The sequence below is a fragment of the Pezoporus flaviventris genome, unplaced genomic scaffold, assembly GCF_033815535.1.
Source record: "Pezoporus flaviventris isolate CSIRO_AGI_PZ_B2104156 unplaced genomic scaffold, CSIRO_AGI_Pfla_v1 ptg000013l, whole genome shotgun sequence".
NCBI lineage: Eukaryota > Metazoa > Chordata > Aves > Psittaciformes > Psittacidae > Pezoporus > Pezoporus flaviventris.
Window position 1 is genome coordinate 35,464,912 of NW_026892561.1, and position 12,110 is coordinate 35,477,021.

General features: G+C 40.4%; 1 protein-coding gene across 17 annotated transcripts in view; it reads right to left on the bottom strand.

Moving 5' to 3' along the window:
• Positions 1-12,110, bottom strand: part of MED12L (mediator complex subunit 12L) — a 154,561-nt gene that overhangs the window by 29,762 nt on the left and 112,689 nt on the right. For 16 of the 17 annotated variants that reach the window (XR_009743218.1, XR_009743217.1, XR_009743215.1 and 13 more), the window contains 9 exons: positions 11,039-11,266; positions 8,376-8,517; positions 7,408-7,528; positions 6,599-6,700; positions 4,795-4,908; positions 2,203-2,402; positions 1,469-1,657; positions 468-542; positions 155-345 (listed from right to left, as the gene is read on the bottom strand). Coding sequence is in view for 10 of the 17 variants with exons in the window: in XM_061452722.1 (XP_061308706.1) it covers positions 155-345; positions 468-542; positions 1,469-1,657; positions 2,203-2,402; positions 4,795-4,908; positions 6,599-6,700; positions 7,408-7,528; positions 8,376-8,517; positions 11,039-11,266 (1,362 nt within the window). In the remaining 7 variants the exon portion in view is untranslated. The remainder of the gene's footprint in view (positions 1-154; positions 346-467; positions 543-1,468; positions 1,658-2,202; positions 2,403-4,794; positions 4,909-6,598; positions 6,701-7,407; positions 7,529-8,375; positions 8,518-11,038; positions 11,267-12,110) is intronic. The other variant, XR_009743214.1, reaches the window with a different exon arrangement.

A 12,110-nucleotide genomic window follows, 5' to 3' on the forward strand; every position in this document is an offset into this window, starting at 1 on the left:
TATATTTACTGTTAAACAAAAGCAAACAGAAGTAACCTTCAGGTAACTCATTTCTGTAGATTCCTTTTTCAAGTGCAAAAAAGTCTAGGCAATCTACACATAATTAAGCATCATGTTGGCTAAAATAATTAAAAAGGTGCTACAAAAAAAATACCTTAGGAATGTCTTTTTACCATTCTGTCTTGTATTACTTGTGTCAGCATTTCCAACAGAGTTTGGATTGAAGAGGCCTATACCAGAGTTAGAAGAGTTATTGTTTAGATCAGCGGATTGCTGAAACACCTCTATTGTCGCCTTTGCAATATTATCCAACAAGCTGTTCATTTCAGCCACAGACCCAGAACCCTACAGTAAAACATAAGTAAACTAGCACATTCATGGTATGTTTGCTCATGGACTACGTTAAAATTTAACATACTTTTTCGCATTAAAGATTTAGATAAGAAAGTTTGAAAACAAATACTCACAGGCTCCTTCATGCACTGTTTGATCATTAGTTGCAGCTCCAACCAAGACTGCCGGAGAGTCCACTGATCTAAGTTCTGGGTAAGAATTAACATTACAAATACAAACGTCAACACTCCAGGTCTGAAGAAAAAATAAATCTCATAATTGAACATGGTACATGCAAAACCTCATAAAAAAAACCCTTATAAACAGGTCTCACAATCACTACTCTTTAATAGTCTAATGACATGTAAAAATATCATGTAAAAATACCTATTAAAGAATATACATTAACTTCCACATCTTTGCAACTAATACAATTACTCAATATTTTTGACCACATAACTTTTCTCAATAAAAATCTTGCTCTCTGCAAAATCTGAGTTTAGTTAAGTGTGAATACAGAAAATGTAATTCGCTCTTTCATTAGTAATTACATTACTCCACAGCACCACCACCCTAGTGGACATGCCTGCATTTAGCACAATTGCCAATCTGATTCTTCACAGGTCTATTCCAAGAAAATCCAAGACAAAGTACTTGGTCTTTATAGTTTAAGAAATTAAGTGTCCCTAGTGCAGCTGAATTTGAAGAAATGACCAGTTTAGGACTGACCAGGAAGGCATCTGAGCCTTTTCCGTGGGGCAGGAGTGCCTTTCACCACAGTACTGTTACAGAGGCCTACTGAGACCACATGCATCTCAATGTAGGCAACCCTAAAAGCAGCTCCCTTTTCAGTGGCTTCCTAATGACTGGCAATGGTGAACAGCAACAATGAGCATGCTGCATGCTCGTCTCTTTCATAACTGCGGAATCAGACATAATGAGACATCAGAAGTCACACTATAAAATGTTTCCCACAGCCAGTGGGAATCCTGAGCATGTGCAATCTTTAAAGAAGAACTTAATGCTTGGTTGCACCAGAAACTGCACATCAGTGTCAACTGGTGGTGCTGGTGAATGACAGGTTAAGAGTCAGTACATCACAGGTAGTTTTTCTTCCTTTTCCCCATTGCATTACCTGAAGTATGCACTTGATATGCTGCCTCTGAGGGTTGTCACCCTCAGTGCATTCTTTAATACCATGAGGATAACAGATAAGTTGAAGCAGTTTCTGAGCTTGTTTGTTTGAAAGAACAGGATCCAAAATAAGATCTTTGTCTGTGCACAACCTCTCAGGCTCTTTTAAGCAGTGTTCTCCAACCCATTCCTGTAAGTAATCAGATAACAAGTCCACAAGATAGGTTCAAGACAATATTAACTTTTGGTAAGCTAAACAGAAAAGTGATTTTTCCATATGCAAAACTTGAATTGAATTACGGTTCATGCAACATGTGAGATTATAAATGTCTTCTGTCATTCAGTACCTCCTGAAAGTATAACAGGTCTTTTTCCAAAATTAATTTATTCTGTATTCTAAAAGCAACTTTGCAATACAGCAAATGCTAATGCAAAAGCACTTGAGCAGACAGCTAATGGTGTGGTCCTATTGTCTGCTCAAAGCTTTCAAGATTCAGGCAGAAGAAAACCCTAGTGGTTTTTTAGAGTTCTCACAGAGTGCAGGGAGATGCTAATTTCTTCCCCCTCTAGTAACATACTACTCCATATATAAATTTTCCAAATGAGGAAACCCAAACAGAACTCAAATACTGAAATACTTCAACATTCATTTTGCACCCAAATATATTATACACTTTTCAAATAAAATAGCATTGTTTCTCCAAATGAAGACAGATGAGTACTTTTAGAAATTACCTGCTGGCAAATTGTTCTTAGTACATATCTAGCATACTCGCTTAAACTAGCAGTTTCCATGGAAACAGCTTTTCCACATGCTTTCAAAGTGTGAGAAGAACCCCAGACTTCATCCTCATTGAGTTCATCTAACAAGCCTCTCATATGGAAGTCTTCACTCTTCAAGGAGCTGACATTGTTGCTGCCAATTTCAGCATCACCTGCACAGCAGAAGCACAGAAGCAGGGGGTGAACTTCTGCCCATGCCCTCACAGACCGCTTACCTGTCAGGGGATGTATCTGGAAGCACAGGCCAGCTGAGGGGTAAAGCAGGAGTGAGGCAGCCACAGTAGAAGGGCAGCACTAATGGACTCTGAAAATCACCATGGCCAAAGTATTCTCCACTTGCTTCATTTTGCATACCATCTTTGTAATGGATATTTCAGAAGTAGAAAAAGGTTTATATGAATCAAACACAAGTAAAGCCACTACGTGCTCAACAAGAAAAGCTCTGTGAGTGTATGAAATTGCTTTGCCAGATAAGGAAGTGTTGGGTTACTCACTCTTCTCAGGTGTCTCTTTCCCAAGTCTTACTTTGATTTATTATCACTCTATAGATCAAGAGACAAGCTTTGACGAGTGGTCACTTAGCCCACCTTCCTATGAACTTCTTGACAAGAGAGACTGATCTTCCTGGGAATGGAGGAGGACAGAGCATGCTGAGGGAGCCTGGCCAACACTGGTGAGCCCCTCCTCCCTGTAAGGCACCGGCACAGTGGTACAATCACCATCTACCAGAAACCAACAGGGCTGACTAGAGACAAAGGAAAAATACTTCAGACACAGTGGAAAAAAAAAAAAGCCAAAAAAACCCACCCCAAAACCAGAACTGTAGCAGTGCCTGGTTTACATGTTTATGGGCCTGGAATCTTGGGCAAGGAAAAAGATGCAACTATAGCATGTAGTAGTGGGGAAAACAACACAAACCACTCCACATAATCATACCCCAGAGCCTGCGAGGCTATCTAGCAGCCTGCATGAAGAGTGGGCTAACATAGCCTAATATTTTAAGTCAGCAGAAAGTCGCATGGATCTTAACTGATGCACCACATATAATAGTCATCCCTCAGAAAACACCTCAGATCAACAACTAACATGACATGACAAGGCTAAATGGCTTGCTTCAGTCACTTGCACACACACAGAGCAGCACAAGGAATCAGCTCCTTACAGAGAGGGGAAAGACTGAACGAACAGTGTTGTCACTCATGAGGCTGAGTAGAAAGTATTTTTCCAATAGCAGAAAAGCAGAACATATCCCTAGAGGTGACAGTTATAATCTCTGCTCCCGCAAATTCAGAAACCTCCACTGGGTCCATATCACTGACCCAATGACTGGTACATCAGGCACATAAAGCCCCAAAGGACCCAAAGGTCAGGACAAGCTCATTGAAAAGAGCAGGGGAAACAAGCTGATGGGAGCCTATGCCCAACACACATGAACAGAGAGCAGCAGCAAACAGCCTGTCCACACCCTCCATTCAACATCTTTTGAGCTTGTGAGCACAAACATATCAAGCCCAAATCTGTGCCCTTGAAGGACAAGAGGGAAGAACATGGCAGACAAATAATACATTTACAAATATAACATTTTTGGTACAGAAGGAGATGTGCTGCAGTATAGGCACAAATTAACTGTGTCGCCTGAACCTTCCTTCATACCACCCTGCAGGAGACACTATCCAAACCACATCTCTGCACAGAGATGAAACAATACATATTCACACCACACACCATTTATGAAGAAAACCAGCAAATCTCAGCAATCTGAATAGCAAAAGAACATCAGTAACAGCCATAAACTTATTTCAAACTCACTCTCAAATCCACCAGTCCATCCCAGATAGCTATGCCTTTAACACCTTTCCCAATATAGCCACATCATTAAGGATCAAGGGGTTTTGAGACAGTTCTGAGACACTGGCCAACAGAAAATACAATAATGGCACTCTAGGGAGGTGTACCTCTGTGGGTATGTCCACATCTGGAAGATCTTACTTGGTTAACTGGACATTTACTTAACTCCAGAAATACACATCACCATAGGTTACAAGCTTTAACTGAACTTAAGCCAAACTAAAGCTCTTAGGCATTTGGTTTGGAAAAACAACACGCTCATTATTTGTGGAGTGTTGCTTAGCAGTGATTCTTTCACAGCTTCCACAATGATAGACATGTGATTTGTGGCAAGACACAGAAAAAGGTGGGAAAATTGATCTGAGATCACACTTCCTTGCTGTATTTGAGAGGGACTCGCCCGAGTTTGAAATGTACTGGGACTTGGTGGCAGGGGTAGGGGTCAAAATGTGAAAAAGTCACATCTGCTTAAAGCCTCATCAGCTGGGGCTGACTCACCAAAGAAAACTCCTGTCTCTTGACCTTCTGGGGAAATGCTACTTACATACTACACAAGCACAGACAGCAAACACACTTGTCTCCTGTCACCAGGGTTTTCCTTTCCCAGGAGCACTCTCAGGAAAGTGAACTGGCTCAATCTCTTTTTTACCCAAACACTAGAACAAAACCACTATACATGACTCTGCATAATCTTACCAAGCATTAAAATTGCTTTTAAGACTGCAAACACAGCTCCCACTTCTATACTGTTGTGAGCAGCAGCCAAGAGGTGACGATCACAAGAAGAACGAATTCCAGGAAATAATTTGCCTATGGAAAGAAGAGTAAATCTTCTAGAAAACAGTGGTTTTTTGCCAACTAAAATTTCCTTTGTACAAAATCCCTTTCATCTAGAATGGCTATAGAAGTACAGTAACTGAATGAAGAACTGAATTTTCTGGAATTGAAAGTGATGAACAACAGGTAAGTCATTAAAATCAACTGGGATACATGGTTATGATGTATTAATATCAAAATAAGCTATGATCATTTAAATAGAAAAAGGATTTTGTCTTTCACTGTGTCCATGTAAACAGTGAATTTAACCACGAGACACTGACGTGTATTTTGATTTTGACTTCACAGATTTAGGAAATTACTTCCCTCACCTAGTCTTCATAACAAATGAAGTAAAATTAATTAATATAAATACCTATCGCAGTTAAACCTAATTCTGCAGGTCAGAGGCAGGCTCCAGAAGAAGCCAGTGAGTGCTTTTTCTAGCTTGAAAATAAACAGAAAGACAGGGAGGGAGGGAGGGAGGGAGAGTGGGAAAGAGGAAGGGAAAGAGGGAAGGAGAATGAAACCACCTTTCTGAGGGTGGTTAACTGAGCCACATGTAAGAGAAGACTGTAACATGGTCACATTTTGTTTGACTTGTACTACTTCCTAGAGTTCAGACATCATTCAGAGTCCATTCAAATCCACTTTTATTTCTTGGGAGGCCTAGGACCATTTAACATATCTCTGTTGCTCAGACAGTATTCTTCATGGCTCTTATTTTGCTCAAATATGCAACAAAAGCCCATTGATTTCTGGTCAAAAAAGAAATTAATATTACTTTTAGATGGAAGAACTAAGCACCATTGAAGAGCTGATTTTTTTTCCTTTCAATTTCATTTTCCCATATAAATAGTCTTGTCATCATATTTGCTGAAATACTTTTAAGTCAAAACACAAGTTATTTCCAGGCTTGTTTCCTTTTAGTTGTTAGGTGCCCTTCTCCTTCCCCTTTTGGTCTGTGGCAAAAACACACAGGTCAGACCACAGAATATTCAAATTTAAAACGAAAAAGAACCACATTAACATATCATGAGAACTAATTTCCTTATGTTTCTTCTGTTGGACTAGATGCTATTATTACATCCTATTTAAAAATCACATTTAGTTTTAGTTTACATGCAAGGCTACCAAACTGTGTGATGCTTGGTTTCCAGATCACTGCAGGATGACCCACCACTGCCCTGACAGTATTTAATACAAAGGACGGTTGGGACTGTGGTACGTACTATCACTGCCAACAGCAGCACTGGCACAAAACCAGTCTTAATAGTTCCCAGGCTCACATGATGGTTTCAGTGAAGTTCCAAAACAAAATGAGAACTATCAGGACAGAACAGTCCCTCTAAATGTGTTCCTCTTTGCTGAAGTGTACACAGCTGCTATGTTAAAACTTAAGATATAATATTAATATGGTTCAGTTTTATGTCAACATCATGTCATGCCTGGGTGACCAGAGGTTGACAATGAATAAGTTTCAGAAAACTTCTGTAGTTTTACATGCATACAAAACATTTCCCAAACAAGTAATAGCACATATCAACTTTTCACTAGTGAAACATCTGTAATTTTAAACAGGCTATCATTTGTATTTGCACTATGGATATTTTCACACACGAGCCATCAAAACTCATCTGGGTTTGCTTTCTGAAATGAAAGGACCACACAGCAAGGAACTTACCTGTTCCCTGGGGAAAGAAGCAAACCTGGGGTGTCCTGAAGAGGTGCAGGAGCAGCCGACAGGTCATCCTTGCCCCAGGCTCAGCATCTGGATCTCCACAGGCTACGGAAGATGGGATGTGGACATAAAGCACCTGCCCAGGACCTTGCAAGTCCCAGTGGCAGGCCTCGAAATGTTCTACCTCACAACCCCATTTTAAATGGGAATACAAAAATTTCATCAGCATTTATGGCCTCGAGTGATTAAAAACCAGGAAAGAATAATATGATTTTTGGTAAACAAGAGACCTAAATATGGCAGAAAATAATGCATAGTTAAAATTGATAGTCGAAGCAGAAATAAGAAACACAAATCTAAGCAGTAAGTGAAAAAAAGTGTGTGAAGCAGCCAACAGAGAGGACCATAGTTAGAGTACTCTGGGGCTGCTGGCAAGGACAATGAGGTTTGAGAGAAAAAGCAGTATCAGGCAGACTGATGCCAGAAGGAAATGCACAACCTGACTAGATCTGGCTGACATTTGAACATATAGCACACAGCAGAAGACAGTTGTGAGCAGAAGGTGAAGATGCATAACATAAGGGGACAGTGTGCTGCCAGCAACTCTGATACTACTTGTCACATATGGGTTCTCTGATCTAGCTTGGAATTGCTCCTTTTGGGAGCTTGCAGTGACACACATGCTGTAATGCACAATAAGTGGCATTCCAGACAAGAATGAAGCTCAGAACACACTACTGATTCAGTCAAAGGAGACTTCTTAAAATGACGAGCTTAAGACTTCTTAAGTTATTCTCTTAGTATTTTCTTACCAGCTGCAAGAAGAGAAGGTAGTGCAACATGCTGAACTACATCTTCCAGAGAAAAGCACTGCCGGGCAATCAGTATAGCAATGAAAGTGGCCAGGGAATCGTGGAACGACAGGTCACTCACCTGGAAGGAAAAACGTTGCAAAGGTTCATGTAATAGTGCACACACCACTGATACAACTATTAAGAATAAACATTAAAATGTTTACACCTAAGTATTTGTCTCTAATTTTAATGCATTTTCCAAATATTTTATGGCAAATATTGATCATTTTTAACTTAATTTTAGCAAATACCTACTTCAAATACCACAAATTCTGAAATAAAAAGCATTACCTTTATAAAAACTTGAGAAATTTTTATCATTGTATAAAACCTGATAACATCAATACTCATTCCTTAGCTTCAGGACAAGGATATATCCCAGATATACACAGCTTCAGTCTGTAATCAATATGTACTCAAACTATAGATAAATATATTGAATCAGATATTGGGTAACATAAGTCACCGTAATTCTGCTAATTTTAACAGAACTACAGTGAGTCACAACAGGTGAATAAGGAACAACAAAGTATGCCACCCCTTCCACAACCTAAGACCCAACACCAAAGCAGGTCTTTAAAATAAAACATAGTTATTTACACATCTCTCAACATTTTAGAAAAGTATGCAGACACGCCTGCTCCTTTTAAAGAGTACCTTTGATATTCTGTATCATTCTGTAACAAACAAAAGAAAAAATTTACAAAGAGGAAACTCCAAGCACTGCCCAAATTCTACATTAACCCTGAAGATGCAGGAAAGAATTACAAACCAATCAGGAATCTCATTAAAAGCCTTGAAAACTCAAATGGATACAGGACCAAATTTGTGCTCCATCTTTTGTATTGAATGGAAACCTTACTACACCCTTAAGTGCAGCCTAGGTAAATAGGTTTAACAGATACTTCAGAAGATATTGAACTTACATCCACACTGCACAGCAGATCATTGAAGCCCCAGACGTGATTTGAAGAGCAGCAAAGAGCTTTTACAACCCCTAACCACTCTGAGCTAAGAACCGTGCAGCATGCCGTCAGCTCTGCGCAAAGGTTTGCTATGTCATTAATCCTAGGAAAGAAGAGAAAAACTAATACAAGAGCAAGAGATTTTGTAAACAATAAATATTTAGGTCAAAGCAGATCAGTGCTTGGCAGAAGAAGCTGTGTTTTTCCTCACTTAAGGCGGGGTTTTATGCCTAAATGTGATTATGCTACTGTACATATAACCTACCGTTATTCAGTTATGGACAACTGAAGCATCTTGGGGGAAAAACCCAGTATGTGACTTGTACCCCATAACCTGCAGCCACCCAATCTGCAGTAGCACAGGGCCTTTATTTTGTGTAAACCCTACTCGGTATACCCTGTGTTCTCACTAGTTTCTCTACCAGTGCTGAGCTGCCCAGGAAGAGGGACGGAGCCCCCAAACCCCCGCTGCCTGCAGCCCACCACAGCAGACGGCCTGCTACTCTCTACAGGGACATGCTTCGGCCTTCCCTCAGTGCTGGCACACGAACAGCAGCTCCATCCCCTTTTATGCAAAAATGTGACAGTAAAGTGGTGCACGTGGTGCACATCGCCCAGTGCCCAGGTCAGCAGTGACTGACATCCCATTGCAAGAGCGCTCCCACCCTGTGCCAGGCCAGCACTACTGTTCAGGAGGAAAGAGAGTCACGGAATCTATTGGCATTGATGAATTTCACTTCACAGATCGCATACAGTGTGATGTGTGATTTGGTGTATGATTCAGAGTTACGTAACTTTTTAAAAAAAACAGAGCAGAGTTGACTCATGCCAGTGCAAGTTATTTTTTCTCTGTTGCACAGTGAAACTCGTTTGGCCACATTTAGATGTTCCCCTTTGATGCTCTTACAAAACTGCTTCCTCTGAGCTGCACTGCTCAGCCAAGGATGCCCCATATGTCACAGAATCAACAGAACAGTTTGGGGTGGAAGGGACCTTAAACTTTAGTTCCAATCCCCTGCTACAGCAGGGACACCTTCCATGAGACCAGGTTGCTCAAAGCCCCATCCAACCTGGCCTTGAACACTACCAGGGATGGGGCAGCCGCAGCTTCTTCAGCAGCCCACTACCACTCTCACAGTAAAGAGTTTCTTCCTACTATTTAATCTAAATCTCCCCCTTTTCAGTTTAAAGCCATTACACCTCATCCTATTCCTACAGTCCCTCGTAAAAAGTCCCTCTCTACTTTATAAGTCCCCTTTACATATTGAAAGACTGCAAGAAGATCTCCCCAGAACCTTCTCTTCTCCAGGCTGAACAAGCCCAACTCTCTCAGCCTCTCTTTACGGGAAAGTTGCTCCAGCCCTCTAAGCATTTCTGTGGCCTCCTCTGGACCTGGCTCTGGACATTTTAGAGACTGGTTTATACTGGGGACAGGAAGAAGCATAGTGGAACTGCACATACTTCGGGCAGGACTCAATCAGAAAAGAAAAAAAGAAAATCAAGTCCACAATTTCCTTGAGTTTTGTGATCTGTCAGTGACGTTTGTGATCTGTCAGTGACAATGGCCGTCAGCTACTGCTGCGCCAAGGCCTAACTATCAATACCATGGATTTTTTAATAAAAATTGAAACAGGATCAGAACAGAACACCAAGTTGTGTAAAAGTAATACTGGTACTGAGGGCAGGGATAAAGGCTAGATGCAGCATTAGTGTCTGTTTCACCCTGCATCACAGATTGCAGAATGGAAAACCAGGGTAAAACAGTTTCAGCACTGCAGTGCTACATTTGCACAGGAAGGCCGAGTTTATGTTCTTGTATGCTGGAAGGAGGAAGCAACTGAGAGAAGAATACCTGAATTATGAAAGAAGCATACTGTCAGTGTAAAACCTAACACTGATACTGTTTTACTGCAAGGACTCTTCACTATCCTTCTTGTCTGAATCTTGAGATCATCTAAAAAGATCTAACACAGACTTCACATCCAAGAAGCATTATGCTGGATCAGACCAAAGCTCCACCTGGCAGTGGCAGGAGCCAGTGCCTGCTGGTGTTGGATGAAAACTGCTCCCAGCAGTGCTGTGGAAGTGCAAGTCTCATCCCAAATTCTAATCACGGGGGATCAACTTTAACTGTGTACCACAAGGCAGAAGCTACTCTCAGAATATAACAGGCAGATCTTATACCTCTAATAGCTTCTAGACAATAAAATTCCTAATACTGCACATGAAGATGAAATCCATAAGTAGTAAATTACACATTTAATAAATGAAACACTGATTGCATCAGGAGAAGGAAGTGACCTAATGCAGAACCTTCCCTCATTTACAAGCTTCTCATGAGCAAAGATTGTGCTGAGCTGCTCTGCCAGAAACAGCCCAACTGCTCATATGAAAAAAACTAACTGCCTCACAGTGAGTACTTTCTACTTGTTACTCCCTTCTGCTAAAGTGTGCAGGTTGATTTACTGAAATAACTTACAGGAAACAATAAATTTTCAGCAACCAGAAAGAATAATGAATGAAAACAATTGCCAAAGAGACACAAAAGAGAAAGGTGAGAGGAAACCTCTTATACACCTTGTAAAAATCCATCCAGTTCTAATTTCGGCATGGTTTTGCCTTACCTTCCTGCATCTTGGTGCCCCATGCACACGTTCATTAGCGCATTGCAGACAAAGCTGTAGCGGTTGGCAGCATTATCACTCAGGATCTTGCCCAACATTGAGTAGTTAATGCTGTGAGCAGAAGGATTCTCAATAAAATCTAGCATGAACTCTGGGTCCCACAGTAAATTGGAATTTGAAGGCTGAACATTGCTGTATATCGTTTGCTTCACCTTAGAACAGGCACTACTGAGGACCAAAAGAAGAGAGAGTTGCCAAAAAGAGTACTTTATGGGAATGCTGTTGAACATGCCACATGGCATTAGAAAATTATAGTTTGGTTACCATTCTGTACATGCTTTTAAACCCATTTTTGATAAGGCACATCTACCAGAAAACAAGGCTGATAAACCAATTTAATTCAAGTTTTCCTGCAAATAAAGTTTTGTGTTTCAAAATTGCTTATACAACATTTCTGTGAATGAAACTGTGAGCAGCTGGACAAGGACCACCCATTCATTCCCTCCTAGCAATAACTTCCTGGAGTATACCTCTACAGGGAATGGTAACAGTACTTCATAATACTGCCTCCTGTTACCACACAGTGAACTGCAGTGGTGGTAAGAAGAATTATTTAAGGAAAAAGGAGGAAATGTACCTAAGTTTAAAACTCTATATTTGGTAATAATGAGACATAACAGACAACTTTTTGAAAGATTAGATCAGTAAACAGAGAAAAGACACTCAAAGGCCATATTTTGTCAATAATAATTACGACAACAGGTCAAGAAATGTTCCAGGTTCGGAAAGCCTGTATGTTAATTTGCTTTCTTCAGGGCAAAAAAAAAGGTGTTAACGAAGAACGAAAATTTCACCCACAAAGTGTGAGCAAAGCAGACTCTGAAACTGTATTTGCACAAGAAGTAATGCTGGGGGAGTGGTCAGGAGATAAGATTTAAAAAAAAAAAAAGTAAAGGAATGATTTAAAAAAAGGAAGTTTAGTGAGCACAACTAAATACACTGAGCATATGAAACCAAAGCATGCAGCTCACTTAGTAAAACCCAGTCATGAGAAATACTGCAGATGGTATCA